Source organism: Clinocottus analis, unplaced genomic scaffold, assembly GCF_023055335.1.
Source record: "Clinocottus analis isolate CAN_PGR_092001 unplaced genomic scaffold, fCliAna1.0.p SCAF_25, whole genome shotgun sequence".
NCBI classification, from domain to species: Eukaryota; Metazoa; Chordata; class Actinopteri; order Perciformes; family Cottidae; genus Clinocottus; species Clinocottus analis.
Window position 1 is genome coordinate 1100539 of NW_027175987.1, and position 18457 is coordinate 1118995.

Consider the following 18457-nt stretch of genomic DNA (forward strand, 5'->3'; position numbering starts at 1 on the left):
AACTGTCAGCTGGAGCCAGTGACTTATTTAACATAGAGACATGAGAGTGGTATGAATCTTCTCATCTTATTCTCATGAAGACAGACAATGAGTATAATTATTGTAATGTTAAATCGCTTTTAACCATCAAACGCTCATCAGAACAATGTTGCTTTGTACAAGAGGTGGACTGCTGAGATGTTTTGATTTAACACTGATATTTTTGGAGTATTGTGTGCTGTCACTCCTGTTCTCATACATCTCTTTAGGTTATAAAATATGGATGTGGGGACTGTGGAAAACCTCCTCCTGCAGTTTGTTTATTGAGCTAAGAGGGGAGATTTGAGCGATGCCGTCTTCAGTTCAATTTCCCCTCAAAGGATCTGGAAGGCTTAAAATTCCCTTCAACACTTATATGTTGGCAGTTCTTCATCTTTTAATATGATTTAACCTCCTATCCTGGCAGAGAAACCGCTGACCCATTTAAGGCATGATATTTTCATTATAGAAAGGATTTTAGAACTTTGACTCGCAGAAGAAAAAATACATGCATTGCACTCTTCTGCTAACTCAACTCAAATATATGGTATACATAGATATATGCATTTGATTGTTTTTTCTCTCTTTGTATGAATATAGAAGAGCAGCTGGCATGTAGAAAATACAAATAATTACATGGCTGCATTTTCTAAAAAGGAACAGCAGGGCCATTTATTTTTACCCCTCTCTGACTTCGTTCCCTAACTGCACATTGATGCTTCTGATGGCTTGAGCTTTCTGCATATTGCATGGCTTGATCGCAAATCCATCACAAACCAAATTGTAAAATGCAACACAGGTGCCAGTAACTCAAGCCATTTATTCAAATGTGTTCAGGAAAGCCACTGGAGTGAAATCATCCACACAGGAGAAAACCTCTCTGAGACGATTTTATGACGGCCAAGTCAAATAGAATCGAGCTAAACGACTCTTTTGTTGCAGAGCTTTCGATGTGAAAGCTCAGCTTCAAAAGAGAGCACACTGCATACAAATATAGAGCCTATAAAATGTAGTTTAGGAAATGACGATGGTGGTTATTGGGATTGTCAGATATGTTAGTTAGTTATGCAGGAAATCATTACTTTTGTTGAATATGAATGTCAACATCCTCCTACATAGTTATAAATCCTTACCAGCTTGTAGCATTCAGTGTATCCCAAACTGTTCTGTACTCACTTTCCTTTGTGCCCACTTTCCCTCAGCCCGCCGTGGTCTATTGAGACTGTACCCAATGAAGACGTTATCTCTGCTGCTTGCACAATGGATTTCTGCCTTGGCGGGGGTTCAACACAAAAGCAAAAAGCTGTGTCTCGAAATAAGCCGCCAGTCGTTGGGGACTGACACTTAAGTTTTATGTTTTAAAGTGAGTTGCTTCAAATAATCCATTGAACAGGGTAGTTACATAAGAGCCACATTCTCTAAGCTGTACAATGTATCCAAAGGGATTGTACCAAACAATAACAAAAAACTCAACGTTAAAGTTGTGCTAAATTAAGTGTTTTTTTCCTGGTTGCTCGTATGAAAAGACACACTCACAGCAAGAGGACTGGATCAGCAATCTCTCCAGCAATTTAAAGACATTGTTGGCAAATTTGGCACAAACAGTCTGTTCCCTGATTTGAAAAAGATTGTTGCTGTTCTGAACTTGTAATTCAGTATCAAAAAGATACCAGAAAGCCAGTGAAAGATTTACAGAACAAAATGAAAACGATTTTCTCTTAGTTTATTCGTTGAAACACTTTAGATTTCATTTTATATGGACAAGCATTTGCTGTTCCTCCATAAATACACGGCAAACTGAAATAGATTTTCATATAATTGCTGTGTGATGACAAGGAGTAGGCCTAAAGCAACGGGTAAGAAGTACAATCCACAGCTTTGCTCTTCGCAAATGGTAATATTCTCTCCATCACATCCTGCATTAAATCGGCCAAAGTGGTGTCAAGTGCAGTCCTTCATGTCCTCTACTTCAAAATTCTGACGTCATCAAATGATTTTAAGATAATCACCAACAGCTTTTAAGAGCAACACCACCTAATGAACAATTACAGTATGTAGCTTAGGCTGTACGACAATTTACTTCAGGCAGACTGCCAGATGCCGCTCTGGATCAATAGCATCCTGGTAGTTGCCTGCTTGTTTGGAAACTGTCACAATTCACATTTGCTGCCAGTATGATTAGTTTTGATGTGAAATATTCACAGGTATTTTCATGTTTCATGTTTCTCGCGCCTCCGGTGTGACAGCCGTGGATGTAGTCGTTCTGACATCACGGAATGGTTTGTGGACTGTGGTCTTAAATCTTCCAGTTTGGCATTTTGGCTGACACCATCTAAGATGTTGTGTGTTGACATCTTGGGAAACCAGTGAATTTGGACTGCAGAGGAGTGAAGCCGTGGGCGTGTCCTCTGGTTGAGACTCGTCAATCACAAAGGAGCCATGCCCTAAGAGCATACCCTGCTTCAATGTCTATTTTAAATGGGACCATACTTTACCAGGAGAACATCATGCTGCATTTGAAGGGACTTGAAACGTCCAATTGAAAGCATAAACTTGTTTAAACAATGTTTACTGAGGTAATAAATTGAGTAGAGTCATTTTCTAAATTCTATACAGTTTTTTTTTTGCTACTTGAGGAGTCGCACCCTGCCGGTCATTAGAAATAAAGCAAGTTTAAGGCACATCCACATTGGCTGCACCGAGTAAAGGCTTTGACACGTATGAATTTTGGAAATGGGCGTAGTTCCACTTTAATTATAGGGATTGTGTAGGCCGTAGTTTGTGACTTCATGCAAAGCCCAAACATTAGTCTCGGGTTATCCTAGAACTGCCAGTACAGCCGAGGACACTATAGCGTTGGAAGATGTCTGCTCTAAATTGAGCACTTTCCTTTTCTTTTCTTTTTAATTGGTTGCCACATAGCCTGTCCCCGAAGAAACGTTTAAATGCACTGTAACACTTCTGAGATGCATTGTGTGTCTGAACAAAGAGAAGCCATTTGAAGCAGTGCCCTTTGTCCTGAACTAGTTAACAACAACGGCGAGAACAAACAATATTGTCGAGATGGGAGCCTATATGAGTCACCAGTGTGCGCAGCCATGCAAGCACGTTGAATTAATCATGTTGTCATTAGAAAAATAACTATGTGCTTTACATTTATATTGGACATTTGATCAAAATCAATAATTCTGAACCTTATTTTTCAATGTAGTGGCTAAAAAGAAAGAAAATGCCTTGGAGGATATAGTCTGACCTGGTTCAGAGAGCTGTCGACTGGCAAATCAATTCATTCTCGCAGCAGCAGCAGCGACTGATACAAATGTTATCTGTTTCGTCATCGTTTTATCTGCTTCTTCTATTTATCTATTTTCTGTTAATCAATTTTCAGATAATTTCTTATCTTGCTTCATATGAGCCATAAAAGACAAAAAGCAATTTCACCTCGACTTGATGTTTTAGACGTGATAACAGTGACGGGGAGTCCAAAAGGGTCTCCGGGGGAATCAGTGAACCTTCCACACACTTGTGTTTACAAGAAAAAATACATTTTTTTAGTTAGTTTTTTAAGTAAACAGCACTTAATAATCATCACAGTAACATCAACAAGGAAACAAGGAGATAATGCCTCTCCTTCCAGCCCTATGTCACTACAGCAACATAACATTATGCCAATGCAATACAAAAACAATAACTAGTCTATTAAAGTAAAATCTCCCATTCAGGAATATTTTGTTTTTGTTAGACCGGATATTGAAAATTGAAAATCTGTTGTTCTCTTGGGTTTGCTCCCTGCAGAGGCAATAAAGCACGACAGCATGGACTATATGCCAACTTCATAAATATCAAGCAGGCGGCATTGCAAATAATCCCCGATGGCAATTATCCTGGCAATGATGACCCTCCAGGGTGCGGAGGAGAAGGGAATTTGGGAAGCAACAAAGCTCAAATCAGTGTAAAGACTTACAGTGATACAAGCATGGGGACCTTTGGAAAGAGCAGGTCACAGAAATGAAATGGCACCGCGCAGCATGACACCAAAGCCCCTTTCAATGTCGACAAAAACAAGGCTTAAAGTCAGCAAGTCAGCAGCTTTTTGCGTCTGTGTGAATGTTAAAGCCCAGCGCTCCAATAAGCCGCCTCCTGTCCGTGACGCCGGTTCCAAGCTGGCTTTGGGATTTTTGAAAAGCCTCGCAGTTGTTTTTACATCACGACGACGCTCTGCAAACACAATACAATCTTCTCTTCCTCAATCAAACTCCCCTATCGTATATTGCGTACGAGTGATCAATCTGCCCTGGTGTAAAACTGAAACTCCATCTCATTTGTGTGGACTCGGCGCAGCACCGTCACCTGGCTGCTATCTGGAGCCGTAAAGCTTCAACTGATTGATCGCTGTTCAGAGAAAAAGAAGCTAATCGGAAAGTGAACCAAATTCAATGAATCCTTTTTTGGGGGGGGGGAGCTGGCTTCAAAGTCATGCCATATAACTGGGTCGTTAGTCATTTTGAATTTTTGGGCTTGTAATCAAAAAAAAAAGCTTTGTAAAAATGTGGTGATGATTGAAAGAAAGCGCCCCCCCCTGATACAAAGGGACCGCTAATGGTGGAAAGAGTTCACTTACATGTTGCCTGCTTGGAAATGTCTCTGAAAATCTCACATCGAGCTATGGAAGCGCCATGTGGAGGACATTATCGTGATCTACCACGGCCCTGCTGACAGTTTATTGCAGTTCTACGAGTATCTCAATTACCATAAGCATTTCAAATTCACCATTTATCATGATGTACAACAATACATTTTCTGACCGGACATTGAACTCAGACCTGCAAGATACAGACTACTGAAAGCTCTCTGAGATGTTGTTCAAAAAGAAAAAATACGCTAAATAATGGGAGCATTCAGCTCTAGGAAACTATTTTTCAAAGCTTATACGAGAACGCTGCACATGTTGAACTCCAATCCGCTACTTAAAAATAAGTTCAAAACCTAATCAAAGTGGTTTAAACCCTCTGACTTGAGACTCATCTCTGTTTAAAACACGAAAAACACTACTTTTTTACAAGATATAAATGTAACAGGTGTGTGTTTTATCCTTATTGTGATGAGATATGGTTAACTTTTGTGAAAGGGTTTTTTGATATCCAATCTTAATTAAATATATTCAATATTTCTTTCTTCCTTTTCTCCTCTAACTTTAATCAGAATGGCTGACGCATATTCTGATAGATGTGATGTTTGAAGATACATATATGTTTGTTTTTTAGAATTATGGCTGTGCTATTACTCTTTGTTGTGCTTTTTCTATTTACTTTATCGAACGGTGAGCAGCGTGTGGTCGTTTTATCACGCTGCTGTTTCTGGGGCGGGGTGAACCAAAAGCCATTATAGCTTGTTTATGTACAAATATGGATGTGGTTTCCACCAGTCAAAGTTGCAGGATTTAAATGCAGTCATTAAAAGAAATTGTGGCGTGTAATGCCACAATTTGCAGGCGGTAACCTTTAACCCATTTTCCAAAAGTCACTGCCTTTTGGATAGCTTGTTTTCATATTGCACACACACACACACACACACACACACACACACACACACACACACACAAACACACACACAAAAAGAGGGATTTGAATAAATATGAGCTGTCAACCATTTTCCCTTTCTGCTATTACCATTAGCGGTCTCTTTCCCGTCACTTATCACAACTGGCAACTCTAAGTACCTGCTGTACACAGGTACTTTACTTTTTGCATTTTAACTCAACAAGACCCCATTCATCTAAAAAATAAATAAATCTGAATAACAATTTGTCACCGTTACATCTTCTCACATGCAGACATTTTATAGGAGAGGAATTATTTATTAAAGACATCTTAAATGCAGATCTGAAAGCTTTTTAATGAGAGAAATTCCTGATAAATTATTGATTGCTGATTTTCCATTTCATCTGATGCCCCGAAGCCTTTTTTTCTCAGGTGAAATTGTTCTTCGGGATGAAATATGGGGATACAGCTCAAAAATACTGACCACTCTATGGAAGAAGGTATTTATGTACTCCAACCAAATTGAGTTTTGCCAATTTAAAGCTCATCCATATCATCGTTTTACAGTCAAATCTAAATGTTCACACCAGAGTAAATAACTGCGGTCACAACATGTGTAAGTTATAGAAAGGATACACCCATACTAGTGAAACATATTATATTCATTTATTTAGAATATGCTGTCCATGTAAACGGATCATTGTATGGATTTTGTGTGTTTTATTTTATATTATTTAGTATTTGTCCCTTCTAAAACCATTCCTAATCTAAAAAACATGTACATTTTTGTGATGTGGTGCCCTATAAAGTCTACAGAAACCCCATATTTTCCCGCCACATTGTTTAAGTTTGCTTTGTTTAGCAATGTGTCTGGATGTGTGTCTCTTCAGCGTTCCCTCTCGGTGCTGTGTGAGTTCCTCCCGAATGTAATGCGTCAACCTATTTATAGCATTCAATAGAGTTGATACTGATTCTTCTTTGCCATAAATTAAGTTTCTAGAACTGGTGCGTTTGTAGTCTTTGTGTGAAATGACCAGTGGTGACTGTGTGTGTGTGATGTTTGGGCTCAACTGTGAGGAGTAAATAAAGAAAAGGATCAAGGCAACAGAGGCTTTCAGGCTTTCAGGCCTGCGTGCATTCTGAGGAGCCGACTTAAGTAAATATTTGGATACGGTGTGTCAGACTTCTGTCTCTTTCTGTCGCACAAAGTACCAGCAGAACATGGACTGTTCTTAAAGTGAGCGCAACAACGTTTGAATTTGAACAAGACGCATTCCCGGGGATGGCTCTCGTTGTGGGTGAAATCGCAGCCCGCTAAAAGTTCTGTGTCATTTCAATCCATAGTCAATTACTCAACCGGACTTCCCTGTCATTTCTCCCTGTCACTCACTCTGCCCGAGTGTTTTCAGATGTGACAGCAAGCTGAGAACCACAGCACAGGTCCCGACAAGCAGATCGACTGCGATGGCGTTAAATCAGAGCATTTTGCACAGTTTGCTTCCTGTTCTCGCAGGTGATTAGGTGATTAACACTTTCTCATGTGTTCAATTTATATTTTGTGCCTGTGTCTAATTTAGACATGATTGTGTTCTGATTCTGTTCCTGATGCATCCCCCCCCACCCCCCCCCCCCCCTCTTCTCCTCCTCATGTCCATACAATTCATCACACAATGGTGTATCACTGTTGTTGCTCGTGCAGGGAAGCAAATAATTGTCTCAGCGTTAGATTGGGAGTGCGGATGGAGAGGAATGCAAACGCTTTCATTGATCACATCCCGATTAGATTGTTCCCGTCTTCTCGAATACAACCTCTTCAAACGACAACAAGTTCAAAGGGCTGCAGCGAGATTCACCAAATTCAATATTTATTTGATTGGATTTTTATTTATTTGTATATCCACACCGGTTGCTTGTACATTTTAGAATTGATTCAAACTATTTATCACTTTTCTAACCCTTCACGAAGCTGAATGTCAAAATCTCTCCGACAGAGGTCTGTCACTGATTCCTATAGGTCAAGGTCAAAAACTTGACCTTTTTTTTTTTCTTAGCATGTTCACCTGAAAGCTGCGTATACTATAAAAGGTATTTCTGGAGCAATATTCTTCATTGTTTCCTTTGTTGACTGCCAAGGAGAGTTTAAAACATCATGTCCCCTGAAAGTAAACAGAGCGGCAGCTCTAAATGAGTTCCCTCTCCACCAAACTTTTTGCTCTCACACATCGTATTTGTTGTTTCTCCCTCACCTTCTTAAAGGTCTCTGCATATGTACTTAAACGCCACACAGTGGGGGAAAGCCTTAAAGCAAACGTACACAGGGTTCAATTAAATGCACAGAAAAATGCAAATGTGTCTCTTTGGGTTTAGGGCAATTTAATTGGAGACTAATTATGCATTAACTCCAGCCTGATGAAAAGGTTTTCCATCACATTAATACAGCCCACGAAGAAAGTAACCTTGTCTTCTAGCCTAAAGCAAGTCCGTGCGTGCAAGCTAATCACTGCTTACCTCAGTATGATTACCTCACAGTGTACCTCACAGTGGTGTGCTGAAGTCTGGAGGGTCTGGAAGTGAGGCTTTAGCGCCATCTGCAGGAAAGAAAGACTAAATATAACAATCAGGCAACATGATATGAAATAAATGAAACTACAGAGGAATCTTTAGCTAAGAATCCCACAATCTTTTGAAAATGAAAAATAAACCCTTTCTGATATTTTCATGTCATGATCAGCATTTGACATTTCTTACATTTAAATCATCTGTTCAACCATATTTTAGTTTTTTGGCACATTGCTCACTCTGAAAGATTAGGGACGTTTCATTTTAGAGCAGTGCGTTAATATTCCTCAGCAGAAATTTCACCTGTTAATAATGCACAAGGTATGTTGAAGTACAGGAACGAAGTATGAAGTAAGTAAATGATCAAAACATCAACGCTGAGCTGGTGGAGGAAGTATTCAGAACGTTTACTCAAGTAAAGTACAGGAGTTTGGGGCAGCTGTGGCTCAGAGCGGGTCTCTTTTCACCACCACGTTGTTATGTTGTACTGCTCAGTAGCTGGTATGATAATGCATCAGGATTTATTTGCTGATCATATCAGATTCTGAGTTAAGTCCATTACCGGCCTCTCAAATGTACAAGAGTATACTATAATAATTTGACACATTTACAAACAGATCTTAACAAGTGAAAATGTTCTTGAGGGGTAACAACACCATATGAGCTGATGACCTGGCAACTTCATACTTCAGATCTGATAAACACAGCTTGTATAAAGGGCGTTCGAGGGCGTCCTTGGTGGTTCTCGAAATGTACTGCAGGGAAATGGTGAAGCTGCTGCCCCCTAGTGGAGAGGGAGAGAAGAAGAAAAGGGAACGTGAGTTCAAGTGAGTTTGTCAATTGTCGCTAAGAGAAACGTGGCATTATTTTGGGGCAACTGTCAAGAATGGTATCGGTTTGGATCCAGTTAAAATGGGAAAATGATACAACATGGAGGCGGTAATCCATAACCAACAATGTGGATTTGTTTTTGTAATAAGTTGTTGAGAGTTTTGCTGCCTATCATATAATTCTGGCCTTGCAAATTCATAGTAGGGCCTCGCCTACTAAGAAATGTATTTGATAGGGAACAGCCAATCATGTAGATCAATTAACATTTTCATTTTGAGATATTTTCTTGATGTTTGTTTGTGCATTTGAAAGAAGGGAAGAAGTAATCTTAGCAGAGCAAGCTTGGTCAGACATCCATATATTCCTCACGCCCAAAAGAAGTTCATATTAAAAAAGTATACTGTACCTTGTAATAACTTATTTGCCGACATAAATTAATAGCACATATTTCTCAGAATATAATTTATGTGAAACAGAAATTTCATCCATGTCGCCCTTGTTCTACATAGTTTTCAAGAGTTTTGGATTGAAGTTGCTCTCATTTTTAATATAAAACACGGCATTGCTTCTGAATTGTGTATGAATTTTAATACACGTTTAAAATCTACAAACAATGCTCTCAAACTTCAATATGAATTTCAATATCAAATTCATAAAGCCAGATTGTGTGTTTTGTGTTTGTAGGACAAATTTGCCCACGCAAATCAAATGTACTGACTGACTTTATCCAAGCCAACGTTCTGTTGCAGTTCCTCCCTGTGACCAGTGGGGGGCAGTGAACTACCATTATTCTATACTTTCCAAATAGAGAGAGCCGCTCCCTGTTGAGAATAGATTTAAGTGTATCGTCATTGCACCGAGCACAAGTAAGGAGACAACAAAATGGTGTGTGGTATCAAACCAAATGTTCCGAATAATATGTTTTGTTAGTCATGTGTTTTCTTGTGTTTAAATTGTGCTGCAACAGAATTTTGTTTTGCATCCCTGTGTGGCATAAGGACATTAAATGATCGTTGAATCCTTGAGAAACATTTGTGTCACTTTTTTTTCATCTAAAGTACTCATTTAAAAAAAAAAGATTAGAACATAATAATGATTGCTGAGCAAATGGAAATCAGGCAATATAATAAACTATTGCATGTAGAATGTGGTGCATATTAAAAAGCTATTCTTGATCTGCAAATTATATGTATTGATGTACAGTTAAGAATGGAACATTTTTACATGTATTGCAGGCATGATCAGTAAGAAATTTACAAATATTTTCCAGATTTCATAACAAGCTTGGTCCTCACAGAGACATCTCCTAGTCAGGAGGATAAAAAAGAGGAATTTAATTAAATATGTGTTTTACTGTTTCATAGGGGATTATTGCAAATAATTTATTAATTAAATCAATGATGACAAAGCTCCTTTTTTCGACAAGTAAGCTGGTGTTTCTCGACTGCGTAGCGTTCCGCGCGATCTTGAATTTACGTGATGACGCACGGGGCCGGACGCACGTGATATAAATACCGGCTTTCTGACGTCAGCGGTCTCTTCCCTGCCTATGACCTCGTGAGGTTGGCAGCGTAAAAATTTCTGTCTCTTTTCGCCACTGAGCGGATCCCAAACCATCCGTCAAAATGGTGAGTTGATCGCACTTCTAAGCGTATGTATTGCCCAATCGAGCACACAATATGTCCTTGATGTTCATATTTATGAACTTACGGGCGTTTTACGGGTGATGCGCGTACATAGGTCAATTCTGTCGATCGCGCTTTGATCAAAATGGCAGCCGTTGTGTCATCATTATCGCTAGTTCTCCGTAGCTACTGATATTCTAGCGACCCTGTTCTAAATTGTTTTACTAAACTGTTAGTTGGTTACATAAATTAACGCATTTTAAGGCCGTTGTATGTGTCGCAACTCTCATTAAATTGCCAGCTCAGCGACGCTGCGGTGTTCCGCTTCCTAACCCTCTGAGCGGCGGATCTTTGCTGCGACGTTAAAGGGAAACTGTCGTTAATATTGTAACATGGCCAGGAACTGACTTGTGGCGAAGTGTCTGTATACCTATGCTGTTTATTGTCGTGTTGGCACCATGTTTCTGAATGCGCATCGCCCAGGGTTATAACTTGCCGGCATTTCACGCTACAGGGCCCAGCCGGCTAGTGTAGCAAACAAGCTAAAGCTAGCGGTTAGCCTGGCGTAGAGTCTGTACACGTGGCCTATTCGTGCCAACACATCATGCCGGCTGGTGCTGGGTTGAAATGTATTGTCAATGATTAATGGGTTGAGTTGTCAGCTTGGTTGATATATCGCTGCTGTCCATCGGGTATATTGATAATCAAAGAGGCAAAGGGGTTCCTAAAAACAAAAAGCTAAATGGATGTAACAGTCCCGTCATAGCTGTGACGATGGCGGATAACGCCCTGAGTGAAAGTGGAGAGCGAGCGAGTCACATGGCATCAGCAGCAATTTTCGACAAGCTCTGGGTACTCTTTGCGTATTCCAGGTTTTTATATTATAAATCTTCAAACTATTTTATTCTTCCCCCTTCAGGTGAACTTTACCATCGACCAGATCCGTGCCATCATGGACAAAAAGGCCAACATCCGTAACATGTCTGTGATTGCGCACGTTGACCACGGAAAGTCAACTCTGACAGACTCCCTGGTGTCAAAGGCTGGCATCATTGCCTCAGCTCGTGCTGGAGAGACCCGTTTCACCGACACCCGCAAAGATGAACAGGAACGTTGCATCACCATCAAGTCAACGTGAGGATCTTGTTATAAATCAGACCGCCAGGAGGAGGGCAGATAGTGTAGTCCACTGCACTTAATCCAATCTCCACATTTCCTAACAGATGTTGACGAAAGTAATATCAAAGGTCATTAGTGATAAGCATTTCTGCACAGTAATGAAACACAATTGGCATACTTTTCGAACTTGAGACTAATAATCAATTTTCTGTTTAATTGTGACAAACTGCCCTGTGTTTGTAATCAAAATCCATAGTCTGCATCAATATCACTGCAGCGTCAACCCAGGGTAGAGCATGTATTTATGCATCATGTATACCGTTTTTTTTTGTTTTTCTTAAGATCTATAAATGGATAAACTTGACAACTAACTCGTTACCCTGACTTGCAGCGCCATCTCCCTCTACTACGAGCTGGCCGTAAATGACTTGGCCTTCATTAAGCAGGGAAAGGATGGTTCTGGCTTCTTGATCAACCTGATTGACTCACCGGGTCACGTTGACTTCTCTTCTGAAGTGACTGCTGCCCTCCGTGTCACTGATGGAGCCCTGGTTGTAGTGGACTGTGTGTCAGGTAAGGTCAAGACTGTTCAACCCCTCGTAGCCAAAAAAATTTCCCCGTGTGCGTTTTGATCATATTTTACAAGCCATAAACCAGAGGCTGACACACAGAGCAAATATAATAAAATCTATGCCAGTCAACATGTTTTATCATGAAACATGGTTGAACAACTCTTAAATCAGATTACAATGACACTAAGGTAGACCAATATGTTAAAACACACAGGTTAGTTTATATTGATAAATGTGAACCTCAAAACACACATACATTTGTGCATGTGCTAAAACTTGGAAAGTCTAATTTGATATGTAAATAATTAAGTCTCCTTCATTCTAGATAATCCTTAGTCCCGCAGCTAGGAAATTTACAGCAGCATAGCATATAGTGCAAACAAGAAGGTAAAAATGGTCAAAACAAGTATTACAAATCAATAAAAAAACAATGAAATATTTATATTGCATTTATATATCTTTATACTACAGTTATGTTTACCATGGTGCTACTTATGTTGCGCACAATTTTATCTGCTCTTCTCGTGGGTTAAATAGTTTATGTATGTGTATCCCTTTCAGGTGTTTGTGTACAAACCGAGACAGTGCTCCGTCAGGCCATTGCTGAGCGTATCAAGCCAGTCCTGATGATGAACAAAATGGACCGTGCCTTGTTGGAGTTGCAGCTTCAGGCTGAAGACCTGTACCAGACTTTCCAGCGTATTGTTGAGTCTGTCAATGTCATCATTGCCACTTATGGAGAAGAGGAAAATGGACCTATGGGCACCCTCATGGTGAGTTTGTCTAAAACAGTCCATCTTAGTGCTTTGATCAATGTGTCTATCTAATGACTTTGGTCATTAGATAGAATGACATTAGATTGTGAAATGTTGATTCTTGTAAAATCAGTATAGCTAAATAAAACATAAATTGAAAATTCTCTTGAAACGTACTTGACTTGTGTGCTGTTAACTCTCACAGATCGATCCAACCATTGGAACAGTTGGCTTTGGCTCTGGACTCCATGGCTGGGCTTTCACCCTGAAGCAGTTTGCTGAGTTGTATGCAGCAAAGTTTGCTGCCAAGGGCAACACCCAGTTGACACCAGAAGAGAACTGCAAGAAGGTTGAAGACATGATGAAGAAACTGTGGGGTGACAGGTCAGTCTCAGACTAAATGAAGCGCACACGATCAGAGGGGAAACGGAAGTTAACGCATAGAAATGTTTTATGACTATTTAATTTTAAATGGTTTGTTTAACAATATAATACATGATTTATTACTTCAGGTACTTTGATGCATCCAATGGAAAGTTCCTTAAAAATTCTATTGGCGCTGATGGCACAAAGTACCCACGCACCTTTGTTGCCCTTGTCCTGGATCCCATCTTCAAGGTATTGTGACTATTTTAATGTTAAAATTAGTACCATTTGTAATTGTATAATTCCTTATCTGTAAACAGTTCAGCAAAATAAATGGGTTTCTGTGTGCCTGCAAATGATGATTTTAAACATTCTTCACTTTGACCTGAGTAAACGGTGATGATAACCTTCATTCTGAGCAGAGCACAGAAAGAGAGCTTCATTCTTGTATAGTCGTGTTTTTAATTGCAAGCAAATTAGTTATATTTAGGCAGTCTACTAATTCAGCTTAACTTCTCTTTTTTAGGTCTTCAATGCCATCATGAACTTCAATAAGGAGGAAACAGCAAAACTGATCACGAAGCTGGACATCAAGTTGGATACTGACGACAAGGAGAAGGAGGGAAAGCCTCTCCTGAAGGCTGTGATGCGCCACTGGCTGCCAGCCGGAGAGGCCCTTTTGCAAATGATCACCATCCATCTGCCTTCCCCTGTCACTGCCCAGAAGTACCGTTGCGATCTGCTCTACGAAGGACCTGGAGATGATGAGGCTGCCATGGGTATGACACTTTTTTTATTTAAATTTTGGTTTCCACAAGTGACGCATGCTTTATTTAAGTAATTGCTATTTGCATCACCAAGGCAGTATTCCAGATGTTGCTTGACTAATGGTAGTTCTTGGCCTCAAACTGATTGTCAAACAAATTGTTCTTAATCAGGTATCAAGAACTGTGACCCCAAGGCTCCGTTGATGGTGTACATCTCAAAGATGGTGCCTTCCAATGACAAGGGTCGGTTCTACGCATTTGGTCGCGTGTTCTCTGGGTGTATCGCCACTGGCATGAAAGTACGCATTATGGGGCCCAACTTTGTCCCTGGAAAGAAGGATGATCTCTACTTGAAGCCGATTCAGAGGTTGGTTTCAACATCTGTATCAGTTATCTGATCAATTGCATTACTGATACCACAACAAACAACTATTGGTCACATCTAAATTGTCTTTCTACCACTCATGCAGGACCATTCTGATGATGGGTCGTTATACTGAGCCCATTGAAGATGTGCCATGCGGTAACATCGTTGGACTTGTTGGAGTGGACCAGTTCCTTGTCAAGACTGGCACAATCACCACTTTTGAGCAGGCACACAACATGAAAGTGATGAAGTTCAGCGTCAGCCCCGTGGTGAGAGTCGCTGTGGAGGTCAAAAACCCTGCTGACCTGCCCAAGCTGGTAGAGGGATTGAAGCGTTTGTGCAAGTCCGATCCTATGGTGCAGTGCATCATTGAGGAGTCTGGAGAACATATCGTTGCTGGAGCTGGAGAGTTGCATCTGGAGATCTGCTTGAAGGATCTGGAGGAGGATCATGCTTGTGTTCCACTTAAGGTAATTAAAAGTAAATCAAAATGTATACTTGTCCTGTTTTTATTTTATTCCTTAGGAGAGAACATGTCTGCATTGAAATTGTGTTTTGTGTTTTTGTTTTTTAGAAATCTGATCCAGTGGTGTCCTACAGGGAGACAGTCAGTGAGGAGTCCAGTGTTGTGTGTCTCTCAAAGTCTCCCAACAAGCACAACCGTCTGTTCATGAAAGCCGCTCCCTTCGCTGATGGCCTGGCAGAAGACATTGAGAAGGGTGAAGTCACCTCTCGTCAGGAAATCAAAGGCCGTGCCCGCTACCTCGCTGAGAAGTTTGAGTGGGATGTCGGTGAGGCCAGAAAGATCTGGTGCTTCGGCCCCGATGGAACTGGCCCCAACCTTCTGGTGGATGTGACCAAGGGAGTGCAGTACCTTAATGAGATCAAGGATAGTGTTGTGGCTGGCTTCCAGTGGGCAGTCAAGGAGGTAAGGGACAAATTCATTGTTCATTACTCAGTTGAAACTGTCTGGTCTGTTGTGTTTTGAAACTGTGCCACTTTCATAGCGGCTTAAAAAGCGTGTGAGAAAGCAGACAATTTAGTATTATAAAATTAATGTATGCTGACATGCATAATGATTTCATCTTTCTATAACTTGGTATGAGTCATTGTTCATCTAAAATTGTGTCTCAATGTTGTCTTTAGGGCGTCCTCTGTGAAGAGAACATGCGTGCCATTCGCTTCAACGTCCATGATGTGACCCTGCATACAGATGCTATTCACCGTGGTGGTGGTCAAATTATTCCCACCGCTCGCAGAGTTCTGTACGCATGCCAGCTCACCGCTGAGCCCAGAATGATGGAGCCAATCTACCTGGTGGAGATCCAGGTGAGTGCCACTGGAGATGTGTTTTTTTTTCTAGTTTGCCTTTATATCTAGAACTCTTAGGGATGTTTGTACTTGTCCCACATAAGCAAGTATTAACCAAAATTCTTGTTTTCCATTTAACTTGCTTGTCTTTTCACACGTGAGCCTTACATGTAACTGAACTTTTGTCTACCTTGCAGTGTCCTAAAGATTCAATCGGTGGAATCTACAGTGTGCTGAACAGGAGGCGTGGTCATGTGACTGAGGAGGTAGATTGCATAGGTACCCCGATGTCCGTTACCAAGGCCTACCTGCCTGTCAACGAGTCATTTGGTAAGTATTCTTTTGAAGGGCTGTTATGAGAGCAGTCGCAACACCGCAATATTTATTTTGTCAACATGATTTTGATTAATATTTGGTCTGAAGCAGTCAAGCATACACTACTCAGTTTTTTGTGAAGTCTAGTGTTAAACCTTAAGTTTCCTACAAAAAATAAGGTTTTTAATCACGAATCAGAACGGCACATTAGAGGGAATAAAATGTGGGGTTTTTTTTCCTCTTTTTGCCTAGATTAATTAATTATCTACAAGTCAGTGTAAATTAAAAATTGTTTTCCTTGTCATCTATGTAAACAATTTAGAATTATCGCACAATTCAAATGATTAGGAAAGTTATTTATATTGATGAGTCAGTAGTTATGTACAGTATTTCAATCTGAGACTGACTAGAAAGCCTTAATGCCGTCCTCTTCATTGCATACTTTTTACTGAATATCTTCTTACTGCTTTCTGCATTAAACCGTTTCACACTGATGGTTAACTCGGGTCTGTTGCACCTCTCCTGTGCGTTCAACATAGAGTTAAGGACACTGGTGTTACTTGGGTATGTTTAAAGCAGCCTTCAGATGTGAATTTAAATAAGATGAAACTATTTGGAATAAACTCAAGGGAAACGCCTTCTAATGAGACTCGGTCTCCTTTTCCTGTGTGCATGGCTGTTTTATGTCCAGTTTCATTTGTTGGCCTTACAAGGACCAGAAGTAAACATTAGTTTCAAGTTACTGTAGCCCAGATTCTTATTTTGACTGCTGCACCATGAAACCCTCAACCCATAATGTAATAGGGGCTTGGTATTAAAACCTACTCCTCTTTCCATTCTCAGGTTTCACAGCTGATCTTCGTTCCAACACTGGTGGAAAGGCCTTCCCACAGTGCGTGTTCGACCATTGGCAGATCCTCCCCGGAGACCCATTAGACGCAGCTAGCAAGCCTGGCGTTGTCGTCACTGAAATCCGCAAACGTAAGGGTCTCAAGGAAGGTATCCCAGCCTTGGACAACTACCTGGACAAGTTATAAATGTCTGAACCCCACTTGGCTCTTGCCATTTTCCCTCACTTCCCAACAAATTTTAAGTCAACATTGTGGGACTGGATTGTACAGAACACAGTGAGCACCAGTGTTTGCCAAAAGGATTGACAATAATGAATAAACTACAAAAATTGTAAACCATAAACAAAATAAAAATAAAAACAAATTATTCCTGCTGTTTTGTTTTTGTTTAAGGAGTTGTTATGGAAGCTGTTTTGATTTCTGCTTTAATTATAAAGTGGTTACAATAAAGAGGGTTTAGGGGCTCTATTTTTTAATTTGTGGTATTAATTGTGCCTCATATGTTTATGGTGGGTGGAGTTAACTTTACTGTGGTGACAAATGTTCCAGCTAACTACCATTATGTTAATTGGTATCAATTGTCTTGAGAAATGTTTGAAAACGTCCCAAAATCTTAAAGAAAATTGAGATATGCATGTTTTGTTTTTTTTTGGTGGAAGAATTCAACTTTTCAGAACGCTAAACTCATTAAAAGCACTCTGCTCCTGATTTGCATTATATTAATCTTGTGCACACAAGCTAACCACATGAGGACTAACTTAACATAAATGTCACCTTGGGCTCACAACTCTAACATCCAAAGGTCATTTATTTTTTGCTAGGGTTCTATGCATGCACCTTAATCTTAACTTCCAGAAATATATAGTAAAGTTATTGTGCAACGTATTATATTTTCTGCCAGCACAGATCAAATATACCCATGCATATATTGGCACTGAACCCTGGTAACATCAACTAAAGTCTGAGAACCCCACCCGCCCCCAACTCCACAAAGGTGGTCTTTGAGATACTCTGGGTTCTACATGTAGTGTTCCACGCTGATTTGTAATAGAGTAGGGCTCTATCCTTCAAGGGCAACCAAACCTGTTGAGTCGGTGTTTGCCAACGTGTCCTTGGACTCAGTGACTGATTTGTTCAAACCCAGCCCAGCCTCACGTGTAGTTAGATGTGGTTTGTCCTAACCAGTGTTTTCCAGGTAATAGTCATGCAAAGCATTTCAATCAAGAACAACGCCCAACTTTCTAGGTTCAGGTTTCTGTTGCAAAACTTTAGTGCGATGAGTCTTACAACAGGTTTAGCAGAAAATAAGCTGGCTGCTGTAGAGTTCATGCTTTCTAATTGTACCTTTGGATCTATTCAAAATAAACTACATGAAACCACTAATCCAAAGCCAACGTATCAGTGGTTGAGTTTTGCTGTTGTATTTGTAGGCCTGTCATTCAATTCTGTACATGCAAATTA

The 18457-nt window shown here is 40.2% G+C and overlaps 1 protein-coding gene and 1 non-coding gene across 2 annotated transcripts; both read left to right on the forward strand.

The window, feature by feature from the left end:
• Positions 1-10441: 10441 nt before the first annotated feature.
• On the forward strand, positions 10442-17363 carry LOC137794444 (elongation factor 2b-like). The gene is made up of 13 exons (XM_068591199.1): positions 10442-10576; positions 11493-11707; positions 12084-12265; positions 12826-13037; positions 13225-13403; positions 13532-13637; positions 13912-14164; positions 14324-14519; positions 14623-14989; positions 15094-15447; positions 15666-15848; positions 16028-16160; positions 16989-17363. The coding sequence occupies exons 1-13, from the start codon at positions 10574-10576 to the stop codon at positions 17180-17182; spliced, it is 2577 nt and encodes an 858-aa protein (XP_068447300.1). The 5' UTR covers positions 10442-10573; the 3' UTR covers positions 17183-17363.
• On the forward strand, positions 13737-13805 carry LOC137794766 (small nucleolar RNA SNORD37). Its single transcript, XR_011078339.1, has one exon. It is a non-coding gene; the product is annotated as a small nucleolar RNA SNORD37 (small nucleolar RNA).
• Positions 17364-18457: the final 1094 nt, after the last annotated feature.